Source organism: Typopeltis vanoorti, chromosome 3 (genome assembly GCF_054136105.1).
Source record: "Typopeltis vanoorti isolate ZY-2024b chromosome 3, IOZ_Tvanoo_1.0, whole genome shotgun sequence".
Taxonomy (NCBI): Eukaryota; Metazoa; Arthropoda; class Arachnida; order Uropygi; family Thelyphonidae; genus Typopeltis; species Typopeltis vanoorti.
The window spans coordinates 54530771-54558643 of NC_143551.1; the positions used below are offsets into that span (position 1 = coordinate 54530771).

Below are 27873 nucleotides of genomic sequence, written 5' to 3' on the forward strand. Positions count from 1 at the left end.
TCCGGAAGGAGGAGTGCGGCAAGTAACTGCGGCCATCTCATGATCCACACTCATATATTACTGCCTGAATTAGAATGAGTTGTGGGGTTAACAACCCGAATTTTATTGAGGAAAACTGTACTTGTCTCTTCCAAAGCTCAACTAATCAGGAACTGGATAAAATAAAACCTCTTCTAGTCAGTGACTGGAATGGAACTTGATAACGCCTTTCTTCTGACTGTTTAGCACTATTGAAGCAAACACCACTTCCACAGGACTACAGACTAAATTAATTTCACTAAGTTTAAATAAAAATAAAATTTATATTATATATTTTTAAAAAAGTAATAGCGTTTTACATTTCTTAAAAACAGACTAATACAAATATTTGAAATGCTGATCTATATTAACAAAATTTTGTTTCGAATAATTTTTGTAAATGATTTTACATAAATAATATTATTAATTAATGTAATAATTTATAATATTAAATATATTAATTTTTTCAACTGCAGTTTCATTATTTGATGTTAAAATAGGATCATTTAAAATATTTTAAAAACTTTTTAAAAAATAAATTTTACATTTATTATTTTTACATGGAACAGACTGACTTGCCAACGGCAGTTTGAGCGACTGCTTTAAATAATTTTCCCCACACATTGGCTGTTTTTCTTGTAGTTCCAAAAATGGCTGATAGGAGTACTCAAGTCGTTCTTTCTATTTACATTAAAAGCATTGTACTACTTGAGTTTGCTGTGCGGAGTATAATTATGGTCTTGCTTTACCTGGAATATTGGATACGTTGCCAAATATCGCCAGACAAGATCTAAATTACCAAAAGGTAAATTTGTTGAGTCACTTTAGTACAGAAACTTGAAATTATAACCACATTATCTAATTTAGTTAATAAAAAATATATATTATTGAAGAAATAGTGCTATCTCCACGATCTATTATTGAAGAAATAGTGCCCAGCGCTATCTCCACGATCTACGATATTCTACTGGAGTGTTCGCTATACGTTTCCAACATATAAAAATTAATAAAATATACTAAAAATAGTGCGTACTAATTTAACGTAGAAATTTAAAAACTTTGTCTGTGTATAAAAATTGTAGATATACAATACGTTTTTAAGTTATTTGAATTTTAGGCGTAGTTATTTCGACTGTTAAATAAAAGACTAATATAAATAATAATAATAATAATATTATTATTATAATATCGAGAATCCCTGATTAATCAACCATTCATGGAAACTGAATAAACATGTTTACTATAATTTGTTTACTCTCACTGCAGTTTGGTGTTTATATTTATCTATATAACCGACTTTAACTCGCGCGCAAGCGCACGCACACACCATTGTGATTTGCGTGTACAAAACAAGGCTTATAAATATCCTCATTATTCCAGTTACCTAAAAGAAACAGATCAACAGCCAAGAATTCGTCGGTGATATTTATTTCATGATAATTATTTCCGAGTCAAACGGATGAGTGTTTTGTGTGTTTTTTTGTCTGCGCCAAGAAATTGATCCTTCGTTGCCCGTTTAATAAACTAAATAAAAAAAAAAAAAGTTGAAATACTAAATTATAAACAGAAGGAAATAACGAAAAAATTATATATATATATATATATATATATATATATATATATATTTTTTTTTTTTTAATGCGAAGAACATGGAAGAGAACAAATACAGATATGGTGTGAAAAGCAGACAGGGATAAATCGCAGCGTTCAACGAACGCTGCCTCGTTTTACTTGGCACCAGTAGACGAGTCTTTGTTTCTATTTATTTTCGTCCTAATTGTAGATAATGCATTCCAGGGGTCACCTACAGTGAGTATACAGAAGAATTTGGATTCTAACGTAGAAATACTTGAACTGTCGAGGAAAGTAAAAAAAAAAAAAAAACTTTTTTTATTCCATACATAATTGAAACCATCTCGTTGAAACATCTATTTCATTACCCCCAAAACAGTTCCCTTAACTCCAACAACTTAAGAGTTCATTAGAGAAAGATGATGATAAAAAATAAAAAATAAAAAAAAAGAATTCGTCGTCAAAATAATTGAAAAGCAAATATAAAAAGAGAAGAGAGTAACCTATTAGGATAGCGAAGAATGTAAAAGCAAAAAGAAGGCATGCGCACAAAGCGAAATTATAATCGGGTTCTTTGAAGAGAGTGTGTAGGAGGAAACAAGAACAATCGATCAAATAATATTAACTATAATTACTGATTTTCCGTGAAAAATGGAATTCTTTGAGAATGTTTCTTTATTATTCCGATAAATGCAACTAAAAACTCGTCAGATATATTGAAAACATAAATAGCAGCATAATAAAGCACGATGCATTATTAACAGAACCAAATAAGATGATGGGGAAAAAAAAACGAATTCATGTCGCACATGCGCATTCTGTATTGGAAATGAACTCTAATAAAAGTGTTCTCATTTTACACATAATGACCATGTGAATAAGGGGGAGGGGGGAGTAAATTCAGTTCGCTGAAATCCAATCTAGACGGGGGGGGGGGGGGGGTATACACACGACAACTGGGAGACGGCGACCGGGCGACAGAATAAAAGATCAAATATGCAATTATATTCTGTTGATCTATTACCAGGTAAATTTAAATAATATTTTTTTTTTGAGAAATGAGTTAAAAGAACGTTATAAACATAAAAAAAAATATTATTTAAATTTACTGATATTACTTAATTATAAGCGAGAAAAATCTCGCTTATAATTAAGTTTATTTTTATTGTGTAGAATTACAAATTGTATAGAAGTTATATTGAAATTTCCCATACAAAAAATGAGTCAGCTAGTTAATAAATATTTATATTATATATTTTCGTTTATATCATATATCAAAATTTGTAGGATCATTTAAGAAAGAGATGGTTAAAAAGAGTTCCGAAAATGATTTAAAAATGAAAAGGTATAATTGCACAGTATTAAAATAAAGAAAAACATAGTTTTTTAATTCATTTAGGAATGTTATTTTATAATTAACAAACATAATTTATAGTTTAATTTGTAGTAACCCTAACCTAACTCCACAATACAAAAATAAACTTAAATAAACTTAATTATAAGCGAGATTTTTCAAATAACCTAACTACACAATAAAAATAAACTTAAATATAAGGAGATTTTTCAAATTTTATGTTTATACCGTTCTTTTAACTCATTTTTACCTGGTAATAGATCAACACAATGGAATTGCATATTTCATCTTTTATTCCGTCGCCCAAGTCCCATCTAGACATACGTAGAAGCAATATCATCATCATAGCTGGATAAAGCACGAGGTCAAAGATTGAATACAAAATTCACTACTGATGAGATGCCCACAGTTCAAATTATATGAAAACATAATGGACCATAACTGTAATAACATAATCTTAAAAAAGAAAAAGCGAGCTTTTGAAATAATATTATATATATTTCGATACTGAATAAATTCAATTAAATCCCTTTGAAGATTTCAGAGTTTAAATTATTAAAATGGGTGAAGATTGCAGATTAACGGCACAACCACAGTAATATAACTTTGCATTTATACACTGGTTAAATTAAAAAATACAAATTATTTGATATTATTTGGGACAAATCGACCACTAGGCGATCCCACCGCTTTGCTTCTGCTTTATTTATATCATTTCCCCCATTTCTCCACAAATATAATTTTATTTTTTTATGGGGGAAATTCAGGGCTGATACAATAGATGGTCAAGTGTAATTAGGCTTTGCCTTTGGAGGCAAATTTACAAATAAAATATTAACTAAAATACTACTATTACTACTAATAATAAAATAAAAATATCTATTTTTTTTTCTTTTGTCCTTGGTCGCTAGACCGTTAAGAATTGGCTATGTTTAAATCGCACTAAAGCTGTTTAAGATTACTCGTATGGGACCTAGGTGAGTCCACATATCTGCATCAGCTGTCATATCTTTTCTTGAGTTCATTCACGCTACTTGCACACACAACATCCAAAGGCAATCCATTATAATCACGCACTACTCTATGAGAGAAAAATCTAGCCCTAACTCCCCTTCTTGACAGCATTCATTCGCAACTTCCACTGTTTGCAGTCCAGCATATTATGTTTTCATAATCAATATTCACGATCCCGATATCATCTTTACCACTCTATCTGTAATCCGCGGATTACAAATGATTGTGACTGGATTGTAGAAGGTTACGAGAGTCAGTATACTGTATCTCAGTGGTGTTTAACCTTTTTTACTACGCGAGCTACTTTTCTATAAAAAGTTATTCGGCGCTCTACTCTCTTATATAGATCACGTTCCCCCAACCTGATATCGGATTACGCACAAATAAACAACTAAAAAAAAAATACACAACTAAAAACTTTATTTGTGTATTTAAAAATTTATTTATCACTTTTAATTATTTTAAAGAACAAATATTTTAATACAACAAAAAAAATATATTGGAATAAAATATTTATTTCTCTATTTTGGAAAACCAAAGTTAGAAAAAACAACAGATTGATTACAAACTCACAAGTTACAGGAAATGCTGGTTGATTAAAAAAAAAATAATAATAATGTGAAATTTGGCATTGTTTGGACCTCGCAATATTTTCATACTCAAGTTGATGTGAAGAAGTGGCCAATCGCAGACAATCATCCAAATGATCATTTGTAATTTGGTTTCTTAATTGATTTTTTATGACGGTCATATTTGAAAAAGCGGATTCTGACAAGTACGTCGATCCGAAACACGAATTTTTCGCGTAATATCAGTTAATATTGGGAATTTTTCATGTTGCATACATTTATTACCTATAATTGCAGGAGCATCATCAAAATGATTTCCTTGTTTATTGATGTTAAATGTAAACTATTCTGAATGTTTATAATCTCAAGTTCTACTTCAGCTTGGTTTATATCAAACAGCCCACTAATTTTTATTTGAAATTTCTGTGATGTTCAAGTTTTCTTGAAATTGATTATGATAAAAGATACAAATCATTTCAGTTTATCTCTTTCTCATTGAATTTATTTCTTCCTCAACTAATTCTATGTCACGAATAAATTCTTTTAAATCATAGCGAAGCATTTCTTGATTTTGTTCAAAAAATTTTAATAAATATGGGAAATGTCTAAATTCGCGGTCATTTATATTTTTCTTTAATAAAAGTACGTATTGTTGGAAAGTTTTTATTGAACTTAACATGTCAATTAAATTTTTTTCTCTACCTTGTAACTCTAAATTTAAATTGCTTAATTTCGTACAGAAATACACTAAAAATGATAAGTGTAACAACCATCTTTTATCACTCAATTGTGGATAAATATCTCCTTTTTCATCAAGAAAATGTTTTATATCGTTAATTAATACAAGAAATCTTTCTAAAAATTGACTTCTGCTGAGCCAGCAAACATTATTGTGCAACAGAAGTTCCCTATTATCATCTGCCTGTAATTTAAATAACCGCCGATGCAGGGCTTTTCCTCGAACAGACTTTACAATTTTAAATGTAATATCCAAAACATCTTTTGTATTTAATCTTTTACTACACAGTACTTGTTGGTGAATAATACAATGGTTCGTTAAAAAATCTGGATATTTGTCATCGTTTTTACATAATGAAATGAAGCCTGATGTATTACCTATCATTGCAGGAGCACCATCAGTAGTAATAGACACAAGTTTAAAAAGTGGAAGTTTGTGTTGTTTCACAAATTCATCAAATGCCGAAAAAATGTTTTCTCTCCTAGTCCTTCCCAATAATGGTATAATTTTCAAAAGTTCTTCTTTACTTGAATAATCTTGAAATATCATTAACTGAGCAATATCAGTGAAGTCGTTTGATTCATCAAATTGTAATGAAAATGCAACAGACTGGTGAATGTCTGACATTAACCTGGCCTGGAAACTTTTCTCCGGCAATTGGAACTCTTCATTTCGGCAATTTGAAACCTTGTCTGCGGCCTAGAAGTAGTCTCTCTCTCTCTCTCTCTCTCTCTAGTGACATCTCGAACGGAGAAGCTCCTTTCTGGAAGCGGGAAACTCCTCTCTCGAGCAACGTGGATCCTGGCAGTCTCTCTGACGGCGACTCTGGACCAGGCGGCCTCCTCTCTGACAACAATTCTGGAACCGGGATCCCTTCTGCTTGCTTCAGTCCCTTTTTATTAGGCCTCCTCTGAGACCTCGCATGAAGTTTGGCAACCTCCAATGAATCGGTACGAGTCTTTCATCTTAAGTTTCAAGTTCGGCACGCCTTTTGTTCTCCTCCGCTTTCTTTTGATTGTAAGTTGCCGGCCATCGGAAAATTGTTTGAACTCTTTCTGACTGACTTCGGAGATGTTTACACTTAGAACCTGCAAGCCTTTCTCATACATACAAGTTTCAATAACAATCTTTCTAATGCCGCCATTTACAGCTTCGGCGACAAAAACATTGCCTTTGTTTTTAACACTAACATATTCTTATTAAAGCAAGTATATGCAGTTAGCTTCAAACGAGTTATTTGCAAAAACATCTAATACAAACTATACCGAGACAAACAAAGTTTATTTTTTTACAATATTCACATGGGACTTAACCTAAGTAAAAAATCGATGTAATGTACTTTGGAACATTGAATATTTAAGCTAGAATCGAGTTTTTACACTTTGCTTATAATCGTATTCACTCGGCTCGCTGTTTGACTTCCACTGATCCAAATTAATTCATTTACCGGACTTATAAGAAAATTACTGATTTGACAATTTTAACGAAAAATAAATAAACAATAGCAAAACACTTAAAGCGAATAATACAAAATAATCATAAATAAAATAGTATGGTTTCAATTTTAATTAAATTTGTAAGTAAGGGGGAATACACAAGAGATCGACCAAAAATCGCTCCGCGATCGACGGATTGAACACCCCTGCTGTATCTATTGGTGGCATGTGTTCTCCACCGGTTTTCTGAGTGCGCGAAAAAAAAAAAAAAAAAAAAAAACTCCCGTATAAGGGTGATTAACTTTTCTTTCCTTTAAGATCCTTAAAAGACGGAACTGGAAACCCAATGGCATTTGCGTCGCCCTTGCGATTGTGTTAGGAAAGCTTTTACCATAAGATGATTAATATATTGCACATATACTTATCCATATTGGAAGAGGGTTAATATTACTGATAGAATAGCATAGCGATGAATCACTAACGCAGATTAAAGCTTCAGCAGTAGATAGCGTATCACCAAGGTTTCTCCGAGAAAAGCGGTGAAACCATCTGTAAACCTTTAGATATAATTATGAGCTCTCACTGGAATCAGCAGACTGGAAGAAGAAATGGCTCCAATTTACAAAAATGGGTCAAAGACTCGTGCGTCGTAGACCGACAAGATGAACCTCAGCGGTAGGGAAAATAATGAACACGTTCATTCAGTAAACATTGCAAGAAGCAGTTGGAATGAAAACACTCTGGTGGAGGGGGGGACTCCCAACGTGGTCTCTAAAGAGTAGACCATGTTTATCGCAAAAATTTCCTTGCTACTTATCTATTATGACGTCATTAAGGAATATACGGAAAGATACATCACTGAATCAAAGACTAGTTAAAAAGCAGGGTGTTGCCCAATCATCAGTCATTCAAAAGGATCGAAAATTCAGTGGACAAAATCCAAAATTGGATTTTGTCCCCCACCGCCCAACGATCGATTCGTAGAATAAGTGCTGTTTTCAGTGCTTATTGACACTGTCTAACTACAGTATTACGAGTTTACCAAGCTTTGCGGGTGGTGATGTCCAAATTGGTAGGGCAGTGAGTTCAATATACGGATGATGTTTTTAATCAAAGAGATACCTTGTAATTATGGTCTCTCACGTGACAGATAAAATTCAATTCAATTCTTTTCCACGTCTAATTGTTGTTAAAAGTTTATGCATAACTGAATGTTTTTCCTTGTTTTGCTTTTGCAAATATAATAACCACGCTTTAAGAAACAAGCAGCAGAATAGCAAGTTAAACATAAGAAAAATAGATTCATTCGGACCTGTGTAATAGGAATAAACTGCCCATATGGACAGTCTACATCGGGCTTCCGAAAGAGGGAGAACGTGATTACAAAAATAACCAAAAATAAAAGTGTATAAATAATATATAATAATATATTATTTATACACTTTTATACACTTCTGGCTACGCCAAGACCAATTGTTCGCGTTGAAACACATGCTGCAAGTAAAAGGAAACATCCTCAATCGCCGTACATTTTTAAAGTATTCCTCTAGGATAAAAAAAAAAAAAAAAAAAAAATGAGAAAGGATGATGTAGATAAATTCAAATTTAAATTCAAGAGTTTCAGATAAATATTTATTGAACAGCACATCTCAGAAAAGAAAAATACAAGTGTCTGATGGCAGGTTTATCGAAGTTCTGATAAAGCAATTTGTTTGAATTGTATAATTAGTTATCAATAAATAAAATTATAAGAAAGTGCTGAGGGCGCTGCTGTTTCCCGAGTAGAATTTTTTGCTTGTTTGTTTCGTCTGCTGAAATAGATAATACATAATCTCCACTTTCTGGTCGCATGATTCATTTTATTAATATTAAATTAATAATAATGAGTAATGATTCCAGGAGGTATTCGAATAATAATAATGCGATGTTGATTTTAGTCTGTTTTCTACAACTTATCAGAATGCAATTTAATATTGCACCCATTTATGCAATTTTAAATAGGATTACATAAAAACGAACAAAATCAATAAACGTAAAACAAAAATTTAAGCCACAAGCTCAAAATTACACTTACCGAAGTTCCGCTGACTGCACTCCACCTCTGGCTACGCCAAGACCGATTGTTCGCGTTGAAACACATGCTGCAAGTAAAAGGAAACATCCTCAATCGCCGTACGCTGCGTCTCTTCTCAACGCCAATGACCCCAACAACTGGATGGTAGCTCCCGAAGCTGATGTGTCACTTCTCGAAGCAGCGACACTCATACTCCCAGTTCCGTAGTGGGAGGGAACAAATGGATTAGCGAAGATCCAGCCAGGATTAAAATAAAATCCAAAAATTAAACCCCACTGAAAAGATATTTAACTGAAGAACTTCCACTTGATATCTATCTATTTATCTATCTATATATATATAAACAGTCCTTCCGCAATGGCGTTTAGTTTGTATGTCAAGCAAGCTCGTACACATATAAGGGGACGCTCACCGCGACAGGTGAGCTTCCTTGCTGAAGTCACTGTGTTCGGAATGTAAGGAGAAAATGCTAGCTGCAGACTCCAATCTTAGCCAGGCTGCAACCAGTAACCGAAGCCTGTAATGTATCAACTAACGTAACCATTTTTATGCATCAGTTTCGTGCCCTGTTATAACAAAAGAAAGAAGGGGGGAAAGGAGGGGGAGTCAGCAAATAAACCCAACTCCGTCCACAGTAATTATTGTTACGCAGCTAATCCCGATAAACACCTGTCGGGAGAGGGGGGAAAAACGAGCGTCGAATCAGCCGAACACAAATGAAAGGTTATTGGTCAAGTCCTGGTTTGGTTTCCACGTATATGCTCAAAGAAAAAGTCTGTGGCGCCATTAGAATATCTCTCCCTCTACTCCGGACGCTGACTCGTACACGACACACACACACACACACCCGACAACGAATCCACCAGACGCTTTGCCGTAGCCGAGTGTTCACAGACGAACACTGAAAGCAGACCTGTTACTGGTCACACACGCACGCACACCGAAAACCCTTCGCGTCGTCGTCAAACAAAGACAACACACACGCTCTCTTCCCAAAAAATCGACATGCGGTTTTCCGCCAACAAGCATTGCAAACGAAACTGCTTTCCCGCCTTTCTTGAAGAACGCCTGTCAGCGACTGCAAGAGTTTTCACGCCATTTGCGAGTCGCCCAAATCACCACGGGGGGAAACAAATAAATCGTCCAACTTCTGAAGCCTAACACTCACCGATGTTCACAGATGCGGCACACACGAACACACCCACATAGCCACCACTAGGGGCGCAGCGGTGCTCTTTCCCAGGTTCGTGACGTCACATTAGCAGCGCACGAGAAGGCTCTATCCAACCACAGAAGCCTTTCAAAATAAACACACCTATGCTTACTAGAGAAGAAAAGACCGGTGGACAGAGTTACTTTTATATACACTTTTATCTCAACCAATAGCTCGAGTATCCTAGTGAGAAAGGATTCGTCAAATGCATAATACTGTAGCAGTTTTTTAATAAATAAGAAACCCAATAAATACAAACTGCATGAGAATTTAATTTGTAACAACAAAAAGTCTCTACACGGAACTGATACGTTTGTCATCTGGCGCCTTCATATCGTCTGCCTAAGTATCGTTTTGTAAATTCATGTCATATCTTATATTTCCTTCTTTTTTTTTCCCCCTATTTTTTTTCGGTTGGTTAATTAATTTGCACGGCGATTTCTAAAATAAGAAGTCAACGTTGGGTTAAATTATTTCCAATCTAAGTGGAAATAACGTGACCTAATCGGGCGTGCACATGTTAAATTATTTCTGAATTTCATTAAGAGAGCGGTTGATTTTTGTTAGATTTATTTTGGCTCTGGATTTGATACGTTTTTTTTATTTTTTATTTTTTTTTATCGAAACTATTTGCACCCTCTTTTTCTCAATATTTTCAAAATGGTTTCGGATTTGAGCTACTTGAATTACTCCATCAATTAAGATTTGATTATTGTAACATTTTTTTTTTTTTTTTTGCAGCTTATTAAATTTGGGAAATACAATCTCGATAACACTACACGTTAACATTCTAAAATTCTTTTTATTTTACACACACACACACACACACACACACACACACACACACACACACACACACACACACACACACACACACACACACACACACACAGGCATATACGTGAGAGAGAGAGAGAGAGAATGTGAGAGCGAGGTGGGAAGCGATTTAATTGATCAAGCTCCTACCACTAGTGTCAGCAATAATATCTAAGATGGATGACGCCTTAACTGGGACGCAAGCTCCTCCATTCCATTAAGAATTTGGAATGAAGGAACCTTTTTTTTTCTCCTCGTTTTAATACTCAGAAAATGGCGCTATTTTTTAACCTACTCGGTTATGTAACTATACTGTCTGTTGCTAATAAAAAAATGAATCTAGAGTTAAGTGTAAAATAGAAGTTAATGAACCTGAATTTGTGAAATGTCATGTTACGTCTAAAAAAAAAAAAGTCAAATAGGCAATAATTTGACAATAAATGCCAATAATTGAAAAGTTGAGTAAAATAAGCTCAGTTTAAGTTGAAGTTTAACAAAAACGTGTTTTTTTCCCAAAGACTATTCATAAAAGACATATAACATTAAATGGATATATTTTGCTGGCAGACACATTTGTCGAAATGAAAGCGGCCAAGTACACGATTGAAACAAACTGTTGAGAACAATCTTTAAATTGGACTCAAGACTTAGAGCGCGGTTTTCACCTCTCTGCAAGATACCGCAACTGTTAGGTTCCAGTTTTATTCCAAAATCCAAATGCTTTTCCCTAACCTGAGGAGAGATCAGTTTCTGGAAGTCTCCTGCAGTTGGTAAGAATGGTAGGAGGAAAAATAATAATAAAATAATAAGCAAGTAGACTTATGGACATGGTCGGCCTTCAGCCGATTGCATCTACAGCAATTCCCGAAGCAAGAAATTTAAATTTGATAAACTTTGGGAAGATTTTGCTGAGAAATGAAAGAAAAAATTAATAATTAGTTTCTTTTTTTAAATAATCAATGAATATATTATTTAATTTTTATAATGTTTAATAGCATATATATACTCGATATCATTAGGTACCAGAAATATATGCTGTCAAGCTTAAATTAGGGATCCCATCGAAACTAATCACATACAGTTGTATGGTCAGAAACTGCCTATGGGGAAAATACTAAATATCTAGTGCTGCTGGATTCACAAAGAATGTTGCATGGGCCCTCGCCTCCTTATTGATCTCTCCCTCAATCCGAAGAGAGAGAGAAAGAGAGGGTCTCTTTCGACTAAAGGTGAGTTAGTCGGTCTCATACGGAGGCAGTAGGTTTTTTTTCTCCCGGAAACTCGGTTTTTCGTCTCTCAGAACAGGCAAACCGGCCCGTAAACACACACACACACACACACACACACACACACACACACACACACACACACACACACACACACGGATCTACAGTTTAAAATATATACTCTTAGAAGTCCTTCATTAGAGGACACAATCTCAACTGGTCCTAAGTGACAGATGAGGAAAATTGGGGGAATATTCTCGTATTTATATCTATTTAACCATTGATGTCACAGCAGCACCATCCCAGCCGACCTTGACAATATTTATTAGCAAACACCAACGGATCTTGATCAGTTTTTCGACTTAATTTGCAATTGCAATTCTCTCGAAATTCAGAATAAGAAAACCATCTCCAATTTGTTACTAACACACGAAGGTGTGAAGATTGCACAACATTAAACTTGACATTTTTCCAGACACTATGCAACGATATACTCAAGAATTCAGTGTGGAAATTGCAATTGTGACGGGGGGGGGGCAAGGAGTAGGGGGCGTCCTTGACAAATTACACAACAGAATCTTACAGAAGATTTTTAATTATAATCCTAGTAGAGTTGTTATTATTATAACTTTAGTTTAATCCTTAACGTCAGGTAATTATGCATTTCTCACATGTCCCAGCTATCTTTTTTATATCGAAACAAACATCGGATTAATTTCAGTGATAAGCACTGTCTCCTAAAACTAGATAGCATTTTTTATGCAATAAATGCCACGGAAACACTGCTAGCCTTTAATTAGGGACAACAATGTACTTCACTAAGACTTTCCTGCATTGGTTAGTTCTGCATAATGTTTAATATATTATTTATATTTGTATAATGTAATATAATTGAATAGAGTTTGTGTTTATTTATTATGTAATTATTATTTTACTTATATTAATTTCATTGCGCGTATGTGGAAAATGCAAATGAATTATGCATAGATACATTAATTATTTTCGGATTTCAATTATGTATTTCAATAAACTTTATCCCAATTTCGAAATAATAAATAAATAAATAATAGCAATAAAAGAGAGCGAGAATAGTAATTGTGTGCCGGCTTGGTTGGCCTAATAGTTAGCGTTTCTTCAAACTACGGGTTCGAATCCCGCCTGTTGTGCGTGATTATCTTTAGGTGCGAGTTGAAGTTTATCATCTAACGTAAAGCCTCGGTCTCGCTATCGTAATATGGGTCGTGAAATTAAACATTTAAATGATAATTCTAAAATATGTTTTTTTTCAAAATATTTTAAGTTCTTTAAAATGTTAAATTATAGCTTAGAAGTAAAATATGAAGTGTTCTATTAGTCCCAAATAAATAAAATAATTATGATTTTCAATGGTAATGGTTTACGTGATTATAGCCGTCTCAAACTATTAAAGAAAAAAATTACGGATGTAGAGTATGAAAAATGTCAAAGAAAATTATTTACAAAAATCTGTAGATGTTAATAAGCGTGAGATTATGTAAACACGAGCTCGGTATAGTTGCCTCGAACGGTACTGTTTTTTAAGCTGTACCTGTCTAGACTTACAAATTGGTACTTTTATTTTTGTAACAATTAATAAAATGTAGTACTTTACTTATGCTCCGCTAGATGGCGGAGTGAGTGTGTGTTCTCTATTTTCGCATCTTCATGCTTTAGCTTAAAAAAAATTAAAAAATGTTAAAAAAAAAATGAACAAACGAATGTTGAACAGATTATTTGAGATTAGTTGTGAGGGTTATTAGTTGAATAATTAAATTTGCGAAGGTGGGTCATAAAAATCCTGTAGTTTCCTCTAACTTATCGTTTGAAAAAGTAATAAAAGCTGTGATTAGATAAAATAGAATTTTTATTAGTCTTAGCTGATGTTTTAACTAAATAAGTGCAATTTTTTTTTATCAATCTTATTAGTTATCAAATGGGAAAGGAGAGTTCGTAAAATATAATTTGTATTTATTTTTTGATTATGGATGATCGCTTCGCTGCTTAAATCTTAGATACCTCTGATATTATTATCTAATTTTTCATTTTATTAAAAAATTGTAACTTTAATCTATAAGCAGTTTGTTCCCACGCAGTGTGAAGGTTGAGCGTAAGATTATTTTACCTCTAAAAAAAAAAAACGATCGTATTTACGGATCTTTAAAGCCCACGACCTACCCAGACTGTAACCATAATTTTTGGATATATGTATTGGTATATTGCCACACAATTTAAACATATGAATACGAGAGGGGGGGGGGACTAAATGTTCTGATAAACACCTAGAACAAAAATAATGTTAACATTTTTGTTCTGTGTGTTTATCAGAACTTTTCAGCCTTCCCTGGCATAATATATATTCCTATGTGTAAATTGCGTGTGTTCTCCTGGCTGGTCTGCCATTTCGAAGGATGAAAAACTCGAATTTCTGGGAGGAAAAACTTCAATTGCCACATGAGACCGGTTAACTCACCTTAAATTGAAATGACTTGCTAAAGGCTCTTCGCTTACTAGAGTAAGCGATCATGTCTTTTCAAACAAAGGGCTTTTATTGGAACTAATTGATCTACTGCAGCTCTCAAAAGATTTGCTTCTGATTCAAATTTGTTATTTCAAAGAGATCGGCGTAGAGTGTATGCGCATATTGTATAACCTGAAATGGCTGAAGACACACACACACACACATACATGCCTTCGAGAAAAAAAAAAAAAAAAATTATCAAAAACAAAGTACCGCTCCATGATTTGCAAAACTACCTCTAAAAATACAAAATCAACTCTTTATTTAATTAACTGAAATTTTGATAAAGGATAATAGAAGGAATTGCCTGTTGTAGGTTGTTCCTGTTTGCCTTCTTTTTCAATTCTCGTTCCCATTGCTAAAGACTCCGTGCGGCACCTATTTATTACTTTTTTTTAGAGGATAGCCACGTGCTTCTTGGCTTACAGCATAGTTTTAAAGGAGGACTTTAACGGTTGGAGTGTAGAAATGAAGCAAACTCAAAAGTATCTAAAATACTTATTAATTCTTAAATATTACGAAAAATATTTTTATTTAATTTAGGGAAATGATTGGGTTCCATGGATGTCATATTTCAATCCCATTCATATCCTCTAAAACATACCACCTGTCCCTATTGCCCAACCTAATCCGTTTCGGGAAATCAAAAAAAGGTGAAATAGACTTTTTAAAATAATAATTCCGAGTATTTCTCTGTAGCTCACTACTCCTTAAATAGCGTGATATTCTAAACTGTACTTATCTAAAAAATCACCTAATCTGCATCCATCATGCTGATTTCCTATCAATGCCAAAAATGTGAATAAATAAGTCAAAATAAGCATTCAGACGACAGGGTCTGACATTTGTTCATAAGAGAGAACCGTTCTCGAAGTGAAAAAATTATGTCGCATCATTCCACATCATAAAATCAGTTCATACACAAATTATCAGGAAGCTTAATAATTTTTAAGGGAAACTTTAAAACAAAACAAAACATGATATTGGTAATTTATTTCTTGTTATAGATGGATTGCAGAATGGCGCTCTAAAATCAATGAAAAGTTGACCAAAAAAAAACTATGCACAGTATCTCCTGGATCCTTTATGGTTATATACGATAGCTCTAACTCTTTGGTATGCCATTACTGTCTAGGAAATAAATGATCAGATCCTTTGAAGGTACAAACAAATCATTTCTAGGAGTTGGTTTTGGTGACTTGCTTGTGAAATATCACTGCGGTGTTCGATGGGATTTCAGTTTGGTAACGGGGAGTAGGCCATTCCAAGTTTGAACTTCTTTTTCTACATTCAAAGCCGCTTCACTATATACTATATACTGAAGCCCACATATGTAACATAAAGTAAATTCCCCTTCCGTATAGTACGGTCTTCAAACTTCCCTTTACTGCAGAAAAGGTCAGTTAGAGTCGCTACAAATCTGGAAATATTTTCTAGTGGACTACTTGCAATCTTCTGTCTGCTTGGGTGACGTCATTCTCTATTCAAATTCAAGTCTCAAAAACTGGCACTGCTTCAAAATACACTTAGGTTTTTCAGATGCATGCACGAAAAAAAACTAAAACCAATATTTTTTCGCTTTTTCTAAGAATAACTTAAGTCTCCTACCTCATCCAAAGTCCATTAGGTTTCTTCGTACTCCTCTAATTGAAACGAACAAAAAATAGTTTAATAAATTCGACAAAAAAATGTTTCAAGCAACATAAAATACCCAATTATGCCACCTGAATAGCAGCTGAGACTTATTTCAGTTCCACGCATAAAGCATTTGCTTTTATCATGCAAATAGAAACGAAAGATCAATAATAAACTGCACACCATTAAGGTTTAATAATTGTACATCAAAGAACCCTGCTAATCCTAATTTTCCTTTACCATTGTAAACTCTGCCTCGAATGATGTTCTGTGATTGGTTAGCTTCTGTAAAATCTACATAACTCTATTTCTCTTTCAATGTAATGTGACTATGCCTCAGGGGGTACTTGGTTTAAAAGGGAAGGTGGAAGAGTCAATCTACTCTCTTCGGTAAATACAGAACACGCATTACCTAAAAGCTAATGACAGAGTTGCTATTTGCTAACTAAGAGAGAGAGAGAGAGAGATGTTTTCTCGGTGAATTCTGAGTATGCTACGTTTTGTTTTAGATGCCTTTGAACGCATCACAAATCACCGACTCCTGCTTGACTTGATCTTTCAGTTAATTAGGACATCGATGTGATGGTTTCGAAGAAATTTTAATCTTTGATAGGCCTCTCCAAAGAGAATGCTAGAGGCAAGTGAAAGATGCGGGCAAAGCAATTTATAACCGGATTATTTAGTTAAAAGGCTTTAACTTAAATCTGTGTAGATGCTTCGGAGTTTATAAGCTACAATTAAATGGCCAAGCAAGTGAGTTACAAGATGCTTAACTCCATTATTTGTTTTTGTGGGATTCTAGCTTTTAATTTTTTCCGCAGTCCTAGCTGGATAAAAAAAAGTACAATCCTCTTTAAGGGTGAAATGATGAACAATAGTTTACAGCAGATATTTATTTAAGAATACATAATATTCTCGAATATTTCTGGCATAACAATATCTAAACGTTTCTACAAAATATTCTTTTTTTTTTTTTTTTATCAGGACAACGAAGAGCGAACAGTCTTTTCGAGTATCAAATTTTATCTATAATATGGCTTTGAACTGAAGCGTATAAAATGAAATAAAAACATAAAAAATTATCTAAAATAGTCGGTTTGATTCTTAGTACTAATCTTATACTTAGCGTTTTTGAAGGAAATTTGGGATAAACAGACAAACTGACCAGAACAGCACACACACAGTTCACAGATACTGGTTTTCATAACTTTAATTGCTTCGTTTGTAAAACTATAGCTTCAGCGAGCTCAGCTGGCTAAATAATTTCAATTTTATAGGAATTCTGTGTGTGTCCATTTTCAATTTTTTTCAGGTTTACTCTTTTATTATTTATTTTATTTTCAAATTCATGCCCCCCCCCCACACACACACACATACAGACGCTGCTTTAAGACGCCGTTGTCATATTTGTAGCGTATTTTGGAAAATTTATACAGGTTGTTGTGGTCTCACAATGAACGATGAAATTCTGGGATTCAAACTCGCAGTCTGTTGGTTAGAATGTTGGTTAGAAAGTTAGAAAATCCACTTAGCTAATCATCCAGGATATCGAATGGCAATATCCTTCTCGTTGTCCAAAGCATTACTTTAGTAGCCTGGAGCAATATATTTGTTGTAGATTTACTTAGTCTGGAAACCCTGCTTGAAAAAAGTTCCATGGTTGATCTGTAGAGCAAGGTTCCAAGACCAGTTAAAGAGGAATTAGAAAACTACAAAAATTAATAAAATTTAATTAAAATAGAAAAAATAATCCTTATCCCACTCTCAGTCATATGTATGTCATATATTTGTGTAAATAACACAGAAACAGCAGAATGAATCATATTATCGCCAACGAGTCATTGCGCACATTTTTACACCTCATGTTAATATGCCAACCACATGCAGGCATGTTATTTAATATGTGCATTTGAAATTATACATTTACTTTCAGAGATCTCTTTGACTAATTGTGTTCGTTATTACTTTAAAGGGAAACTGTAGTGGCGTAAATTGGCAGAAAAGTATTAATTAATTAGCAGCCGTTGTGATCATACAACGGCTGTGAGTGCCATATGGGCAGTACGGCACCATCTTATGAAACTAAGGTGGTGCTATTGGTTATAATGTATTTTTGTCTGTCAATTGCGTGTGTTTTCCTGGCCAGTTTGCGAAAAAATATTATTAGTGAGTGGTAGATGGCGTAGTGTAGACAGTGGATTTGTTACAGATGAGTCCTTGAAAGTATCACGTAATAATAATATTTTTATTTGATTGCAATTCTCGTCAATAATGATTATTAGTCTTTTCTCGAGGTAATCTACTCAAACACAGTAAGGCGTATCCATATTGATATTTAACTTCATCCTATTGTATAACACGTGTGTTGTGTACGGAACCACTGACTTCATCACCGAATCATGGATTGACAACCGATGTCAATGTCAGCCGCTACTTGTCCACTTTTCTGATAGATGCCGATATTAACGTAAAAAGAAACGAAGAATTGCCATGATGATCAATGCTCCAGGACATTCGTTAATTCTTATGGCATATATTGCAGAAAAAGTCGACATAAAATTTACTTCAGGTACATAATTTCGACGTGCTGTAGTTTTATGTGTGTGTGTGGAGTAGTGGCCATGATGGGATTGTCTCGTAAGCAATCAGTCAAGACCACTACTACTTTTGGAAATTGAATTATGGTTCCCTTTACAACAGAGGAGCACCAAAATTCAGTTTCCAAAAATAAATTCGAAATGCTTTTGAATGTGTTTCATCATCATTGCCATCATTTCCTGATAGTATTCTCCTGTAAATTGGTTTTTCATCCCACATGCAAGCAAATCGGCCACGAGAACACACGAAATTTACAGACAAAAAATGCTTTGATAGTGGGCAATAGATGACGTTGTGTGTGTAGTTGTTGAATTAAATAAGTACTGGAGACCGTGGTTGTGTGCAGTAGAGTAGAATACCTCCATCGATGAGTCTTTAGACTCCTAGGAAGTGTGACGTAATAGTAATATTTTCCTTCTGGGGTGGGCAGAGAATTAACCATCTGAATTTAATGGCAAAACTGGGTTCTACTTTGGTGTCAAGGGTCAGCTTATATCTTTGTCAAGAAAAGAGGTGTCACAACGATGTACTGTGGTACAATGAATGCTGTTACTTTTAAGTGTTATGCCTTCCAATCCAAAGTACATCACAAACATTCTTTTCAGCTGGAAAAAAAAAGCGAAATTTCAGTGCCCCTCCCCCCCAAAAAAAGACTGTTTTTCTTTGAATTCCTCCACCCACAATAGGTTATAAGCCCGCCACGCGTTAGTATTGTGGGAACTAAGTTAGCTAATCCAGAAATTCTTCTCTAGACAACTAAACTTTTTCAATCCACTTCCGGCCTACAAGAAGCAGGATCTTGCATCAAGACTCACAAATGTGAATGCTACAGTGGGATTTCGAACCCCTAGGAGAGAAGAAACTGTGATAAACTAAGAGGGCAGAAGAATATTTTAAATGTTTATACTGATTTGGAAAAAATAAATAAATAAAGAGGGAGAGGATCGAACTTTACTTTTCGCTTCTGGCTTAATATGGAAAAGTGTAAATAAAATATTTTTTTTTTTTTTTCTTTGAGACAATTTAGTTTATTTTAGTAATTAATTCAGAAATAGTTTGGAATTAATCTTGGTATAAATGGTTAGGGAAAAATTAGAGTAGGTGTCAGCCAGTCTCATGCAGAAGTTACAGCTTTTGGACACACACACACACACACACACACACACACACCGGCCATTTAGAGCTATGTATATCAAACTCTGAAGATCGAATGAGCTGCCTTATCCTATTAAAAATTAGGTTTAGCAAATTTTCAGATTATTTGGATTAGAGATGATTGGTTTAATCATGTTAATAGAAGGTGTGATTAAATGCCTTTAAATATTAAATTACTTCAACCATTTCAATATCTCATTCAAACATCATTTTATCGACCGAATGTAAACAATAAAACTCCAGTTAAATGCAATGTAACCAATGAAATATTTGTTAATACAAAAATATGAATTCAACTCACGAAGGACAAAAGGAAATAGCGATGTCATTAAAAAGAACTGCTTTGCTTAGTAACTATCCGGTTAGTAAGCTGTCGCTGGAAACCATCTCCCTCTAAGTATCAGGAGTTTTCGTAGGGAAATTTTCTTGAAAATACAACAACAAACGTGTAATTAGAATTGTAGTATTTAGTTTAATACGGAAATGTATTTATAAAGCATTTCGCTATCTTAAATTGTTATTATCTAGGAACTTAACTGACACTCATTCAAACAAAAAACACAAACTAAAATGATCTGATAAAAATATCCCGAGCAAAGATTCTAGATTATGTAACTATTGTTACATAATACCAGACCCTCGGCTGGCAATGTGCCAAGAAGAGTCAGTGCTTTTTACGTAAAATTTCCAACTGTTATACAAGCAAAATAGTTACCACTTTAAAAACTGGAATTTCCATAAAAAAAAAGGCTAATTTTCCGACGTATAATAATAAACGCTCATCCCACGAAACGCATGGATTACCCTGTTATCGGAATGGATTCGCCTTCTTCTGTCATGCGCAGAAGTGTCGATGGGTCTCGCATCTGTGGTCGCACAGTAATAACTCACGTTTAAAGAGAAATAGTACAATAAATTTATTCAAAAGTAATTCATCAGTTCTGCTGCCAGTACTGAAGACGTTTGTAAGACTTACACTTCTAAAAATAGTCTTTGAGGTTTCGATATGAGTATCCAATCGTACAAAGCAAATATGTTTGAAGGCGTGCTGAATTTATCTTTTTTTTTTGAATCATTAATATCTTTCATGTTCTTTTCGCTAAATTTGTGCGAATACTTACTCAGCTATCAATTTTTCTGGAATAAACATTCCAGCAAGATTGATATATTTTTCTCAAACACTGTCAGTATTTTCTGTTTCTAGAGAAAATTTAGACAGTTTCATAGATGTTTAACCTTTCCTGAGGAGAGTCTGTAGATCAGTCAGTATCAACGATGTCCTTTAATTGGAAAAATCTTTGTTCGAATCCCGTTCAGCATGCTAAGCATGTTTATAAAGACTTTCCAACAAAAGGTGAATTAGCTAATCTCATACGTAGATGGAAGAACTTTTTCCTCCGAAAACTCGGTTTTTTTTTCGAGCAATTCATAGATTCTTATTCTTATAAATTAACTTGGCCCGTTAAGGTCGGTAAGTGCCAGTACTGATGATGATGATGATGATGATGGATTATTCTTTTTTGCAGACGACCACTTTGTCCATAATAACATAAGCCACAAGAGCAGGGGATTTTGTTAATCCCAAGATAAGAAAGAGGATCTTTGTCTTTTGAAGAGATAAGGGAGGTCTTAACTTTGCGAAGTGGACGGAAAGAGACTTGTAAGTTAATCCGTCAACGTAATCTTGCTATTTTTTTCTGAAAGTCCTTTAACATATGGAATACAAATTCTGGTAACTTAGCCTAAATGTTTACAAATAAACAGATTTAAATTAAACGTAAGTTTGGTAATAATATTGTATAATGAATTCTTTCTCTTACGCATTTATTTACGAATTTACGAATTTACGAATTTATTTAGCCACATAAATAAATTCACTAAATTTATTTATGTGGCTCCCACCCACGAAATGTTTATTTATAAGCCTATATGACATACGTACCATGGGTGGGCTATTTTTTTTTTTCTATTTTTGTTTCATTTATTTTTTTACATAATCTGGAAATCTGCTCTAGAAACCAAACATGGAACTTTTTCAAGCCATTTCGGGATTCAATAAGCAGGGAAGTTGTCTTACACCTAGCTATGAAATTCATCTAACCATCTAAACACATTTATGTCTTTTCGCTAACCACTCGGCCAAACAGGCTGGCTGAAAATGACCAACTCATTTAAGACCATGTTCTTACCAGATTGCATATATACACTGTGTTGCAAAATTAAAAGAACACCAGTGTTTTATAAAATCCCTTTACTTTCACAAACTTTAATACACCGTTTGGCTCAGCTTACAGTGTTGTGAGACTAGACTGGTTGGTCGCTACCTCAATTGATATTTTTAGTTTTCCTAAACGTGTTATATAAGTTTCAAATCGGGAGAAAGCTGTGCAGATTGGTCTAACATTTTTACTCCGATTTCCTCACACCATACGGTCAACTCTTCTGTATTACATAACGCATTAACATTGATATTTAAGTGGATCGTCTCCATAGAACCGCGTGGGTAATACAGAATTGTATTATTAGGAGAAGCATCAAGAAGCATCGCTCTGACAAATAATAGTCTCCACACCAAAACACGTCCTGTTTACTTTGAAGTGTGTTTATTTTCCAACAATCTATTTCCAGTGCCAGCGCGCTCTGAACCATATAAATCTAAATGTAGCCTTTGAATTTCCAGAGAGGGATTGCAGCGACTCTCTCTGAAAGTCTACAAACTCTAAACTATCCCTTTTAACTTGAGTCATTTAGCGTGCATCTTACTGTACCTTTGGGTTTGTCACTTGTACGCAGTATTTGAAGGAAGTTATCCAATAATTATTTGTCACTTTATTTTTCTTTCTTGTCCACTCTTTGAATCTTTTACCATCATGACAGAGAAACTTTACTATTTATTGGAAAACGAAAGTCATCAATGAATATAATAAACGGTAAAGACCCCCCAAAAAAAACGAATCTTGGACTTCAGCTCCTAACAAGACTCTCCCTGTAAGTACTACATCTCATCGCTTAGATTCAAAGAACTTCTTATTAATCACACTAAATAACACAAAATAAATGTCCATTCAATGAATTTTAATCGGCATCTTTAGATTAGGAGCAAATGTAAATTATTTGCTCAAATCGAAATAATTCCCATCAAAAGCCAAGTCGGCCGAAAGTATATCAAGAATATTCTGATGTTCTCGATACGATTTCTAAATATATTTTTCATCAGTTTGGGTGAACACTTAGAATACTGACCAGCCTATAATTTTATATGATGAACCTTCTTTTATGAATCCGAATCACACTTGCATTTTTCTTAACCTTAAGAAAAATTTACTTCAAAGATAAAATCCCGAAGATGGTGTATTGTGTCTTGTCTTGTCGTAGTTCCCCCCGCCACAAGATGGAGGGTAAATAGCCTTACAGATTTTTCCCACTTTGATATTTGATCCTCGTCAGTATTTGAATATAAATCAGAATACTTGTAATTAACGCTAGAAGCTAAATTAAGTAATTAATATACTTCATCGCAATAAAACGTACACTGTTGGAATTCCTTTAATAGGGAAAATAAAAATCATAGCCTGCAACATCATGGAGAGTGGTACTCCTTTGAAGAACTGCGGCTCATTACGTGTGCTATATCATTAAATGCACCATCCTATATAGTTCAGTTGATAAAAATCACCGCTTCTTTATCGCAAAGGTTGCGGGTTCGAGTCCTTCCTAAGGAATGGTTGTCGATTGTCGAAAGACACTCTAGACGAACTTGTATAACGCCTTGAATTTATGAGACTTATCTTCCTTATAAAGGAACGAAGTGGATCCCTCTGAATTTGGCAATCCTTGCACTTGTTTCATATCAAAGTTTCTCAAAAACTAGAGCTATTGTAAGACATTAAAATCCACTTTCATTGGTGCTGTTTTAAACCCTTCAAATATTTCACTTATTTTCGACTGAATGCTCTTTTCTTTTTTAAGCTTTTTTAAGTTCTTACCGTAAAACTAAATCTTTACGATTTATCTTCTTTGCTTTTCAGAAAGATGACGGAGATGGAAAAAAAAAATTTTTTTTTAAAATCCAAAGAGCACGGTGACATATCCGAGTTAATCCAATGCATCTTAAATGCAAAAGTAACAGATAAAAACACATCTCCACTTAAAGTAGGAAACGAAGATGAGAGGTAATAAAAAGAACGTATAAATAAGGCTGGGATTACGTCAAGGCAGGAATCGAAGATTAAAGTGAACGAAGAAAACAAGGTCGGCTCACCTTTTTTGTTATTTTTGGAATGAAGTTGCACAGATGAAAGAAAATGAGGAATCTGAAGTTTGAAAAGCTAGGATAATATGCGATGGAAGTTAATGATAGGAATCAAGAATTTGTGTAGCGGTTTTTTGCTGTTGTTGTCTGGGAATAAAATGTGACCTGGAATTCCTTTTCAACAGGAAAATCTACTTCACAGTAATAGAGATGGCCAAAGTAATGGAACATGGGAGTTGCATAAGATTGCTTAAGTTTGTAAGCCAATAATATGTTAACTGAAGTTTCGGAGACGTTTTCGGAGAGGCAATATAAATTAGGTCTTTTTTAAAGGCATGAAAACCTTCCTAATCTTTCCTTTTTTCCATTCGTATATTTTTACAGCGAAGAAAAGTGTACCAATACCAGTTTTCGAATTTATAAGTCATGACTTAGTACCTGAAGTGACAGAAAAAATCGAGTACTGGAGTTCAGTATTGATACTTTTCTGCCAAATAAGAAAAACAGTAATAAATATTTATTTTAGGTACAGGTATATTTTAGATACAACACAGTACAGTAAATTCATCTAAAAATCGAATGAAAAATTTTAATCTTATCTTGCAAATTGGTTAACCTTAATGTGCAACCCCTTCTAATCTTAATGCGAAACCCCTACCTCTTCTTTTGATGAAACTCTACAGGTGAAACTTCAGTTTTAAGAAGTACAGTCGAGGCAGTTAAGGTCTGATAATTCCTAGAGGGTAGTGAAAATATGGAAAAATTAATTTATTTTGCCATTTTTTTGTTTCATTGTTTTGTTTATGTGCAATCTTACAAAAGACAGCCTATAATACATTAGTGCTATAAGCAGACTAAGGATGAGACAATCCGAAAATTCCAGTCTGGAGAGGAAATACGAAAATTTTAAAGCCGCTTTTGGTATTTATTAAATGGACAATGACATTCAGCTAAAGATATTCATTGCCCACTTTGGGATTGAAATCCTCAACCCTATTAATTGGAGAACAAATATGCTAACTACTTGACCATCCACACTACACTCGGCCTATAGGCCAGACGAGGTTGTATGAGTATTAATCGGACAGAGGACACACGCAGTTTAACGGACAAAAATAGTATCAGTGGTGGTAAATGATTGTTTATGAACGTTGGAGGATTAAATCGTGTAGATGGTGGGTTTTTGTGTGGAGTGAAGTGCCCCTCCCACGATAGACCTTGGAATCCTTGACGGTATTACGTAATAATAATAATTACGTACACACATACTCATACAACGATATTTTTAAATCATAACTGCAATAACTACATTCCATTTATGTCAAGTCGTTTGTTGTTGTCGTTGTTGTTGTGATTTTTAAAATATGTTAAAGTGTCGCGTTTCTTGGATCAAAACTTTGAAAGATTATTAAAAAAACATTTTTAAAGAAAACGTTTCATGTTAATAATTACAATTTACATATACTTTTCTCATTTTATGTACTTTTACAACAACAAGATTAAATCGTCGGGGTAGTTGGAAACTTCGAATTTTTAGCCTTCTAACAAATGAAGAAACCTGGAAATCTGAAAGAATTCCAGGTTTCTACATTTGCCTCCAAATGAATGGAGGCAAATGTTGTTCCTCCAAGGGGTGGAGGAACAAATGCTTCCATCCCCTTCGCAACTTAGAAGCTAATTTCGTGAGCAAAAAAAACTAAAAACATGACTACTCAAAAATGATTGGAATATGAATAATTTGAAGTATAGTACTGTATTATAAATGTGCACAATTGATATTTTCCCCTGTTGATTAATGTTGTAAATATAGCAGTATCATCCTGCATGTACGTGCTTTATTGGACTTCTACCCACAAAAAATTAAAAATCTCTAACATATGTAATTCCATGGACATCCAGGGATTTGCAGAACATTATAGAATCCTCCTCTGGGTAATAAGCATGATGTTTTTCGTGCCATTTCAAGTTTGTAATAAGCCCAAATTGGTGTTACATTCGGTGAAGAATATTATCTACTAAAAATACTTGCTCAAATATTCATGTCAAAATCAAATTAGAACCATAAGGTATAAATGGATATCAAACGTATTGCCACCTGTTTTCAAATCCCTCGTCATAAATATGGTATATCTTTATTGTAGGCATTAAACTGAACGACGTAATTTTTTCGGTGCAACCCATACTAAAAGTGCTCAAAAGAAAAAAAATGCAATAGCAATTTAACACGGAAAGTGTTGATATGAAAAACCAAGATGTGAATGAAAGTAACATTTTTATTTTGTAAATACTCTCTCAACAAAATAAATATGAAAGTTATACCAAAAACAGTAGCCTTTATAAATGTAATCACAAAATTACAAACAAAAGGATGCAATTCAACATTAATGCAAATAGTTCACTTTCTCCGGTATTATGATCAAAGCATTGCTTGTTATTTTCTTGGAATTTCGGTGGATACCTTCTTCCTTTACTGCTGCACACATCTCTTTAACATGCTGAAAATGTGTGCTAAATTTCCATATCGAGTTTGTGATACTGAACTCATGTTATTGTTCCTTGCATTCTTCTTTTCGTTCCTTGTGCTTTCTTGTTTCCGTTTTTGCCTCTGGCAACTGCTACCCCTACTCAAAGAATGCTAGCAATGCTGGATGGAATTAAGGTACGGACTTATCAGGCTATGGTAACATTGTGATGTTTTTGTTTTTGTCTCTGTAAGAAGAGAAAGAAGATCAAAATGTTAGTGAAAATACGTAAGTAGCGTGTAATTTTAGTTAGTAATCACAGGAAGTGTTAATATAAAACAATGTTTACATATCTGCTGGCTTACATGGTGCAGTCTTCCTGATATACTGTCAGATGCAATAACATTCATGGATAGCGATAACTTTCTTTTCAACATATCAATGTAGTCGTCAGCTTTTGCACGTTCCTTGTAAGAAATATAATCGATCGATTCTTGTATTCGAAGTGGAACTCGAAATCACTTGGGAAGCAAAAATTATTCGATAAATAATCTGAGAAACTATTATTCTTCAGCATATTACGAACTGTTTACACGGCATTTACTTTTCATTATCTTATTTTTATTTTTTTTTCAATTACAACACTGTTGCTTAATATGTTTGATGGCCATTAAACTTTTAGTAAGAAATATGACAAACTGCATTCATGTTTAAACATTAGGGAATTAGTATATGGTAGAATATCATTTTTCTCAACATGTCATCACAGAAAGAAACATGAGATCCAAGACGAATCCATATTGCGACTAATGAAAATATAATAGGAAGCCAGCATTTTTATCAATTAACTAGTACAATGGAAAAAAATACACGCGTATCTTATTGCTCATTAGTAAACATACGTTTGGAGTAATTGAAAGATGACACTGCTGATAACAGTATAACCTGAAGAGCAAAACTTGTTTGGAGAGAAACAAAATCATATTTATTTTCAAATTAGAGAAAAAGTATCAAACCTGAACCAGAAGGAGAGAACCAAATGTTCATTAAAAATTTGCTTTATGGGTTTCAAAGTTATAACTTTATGTTATCAACTACCTTGAAGCTGAGATCTTCGAAATTCAAGAGAATTGACGAGACCAGTTATTAAACCTGTGTTTACTTTTAATGCCATCGTGAGATTTATTGAAGGATAGACATAAAG

The 27873-nt window shown here is 33.9% G+C and overlaps 1 protein-coding gene and 1 long non-coding RNA gene across 2 annotated transcripts in view; one reads left to right on the forward strand and one right to left on the reverse strand.

Annotated features, from left to right (window-relative positions):
- The window catches only part of LOC150108161 (uncharacterized), a 180596-nt gene extending 170625 nt beyond the window's left edge, over positions 1–9971 (reverse strand). Inside the window, exon 1 of the mRNA XM_090390613.1 lies at positions 8777–9971. Coding sequence (XP_090246739.1) covers positions 8777–8863 — 87 coding nt within the window. The 5' untranslated portion in view covers positions 8864–9971. The remainder of the gene's footprint in view (positions 1–8776) is intronic.
- Positions 740–27873, forward strand: part of LOC150108162 (uncharacterized) — a 44483-nt gene continuing 17349 nt past the window's right edge. Inside the window, exons 1-2 of the long non-coding RNA XR_016548118.1 lie at positions 740–823; positions 21482–21615. This is a non-coding gene — a long non-coding RNA (uncharacterized LOC150108162). The remainder of the gene's footprint in view (positions 824–21481; positions 21616–27873) is intronic.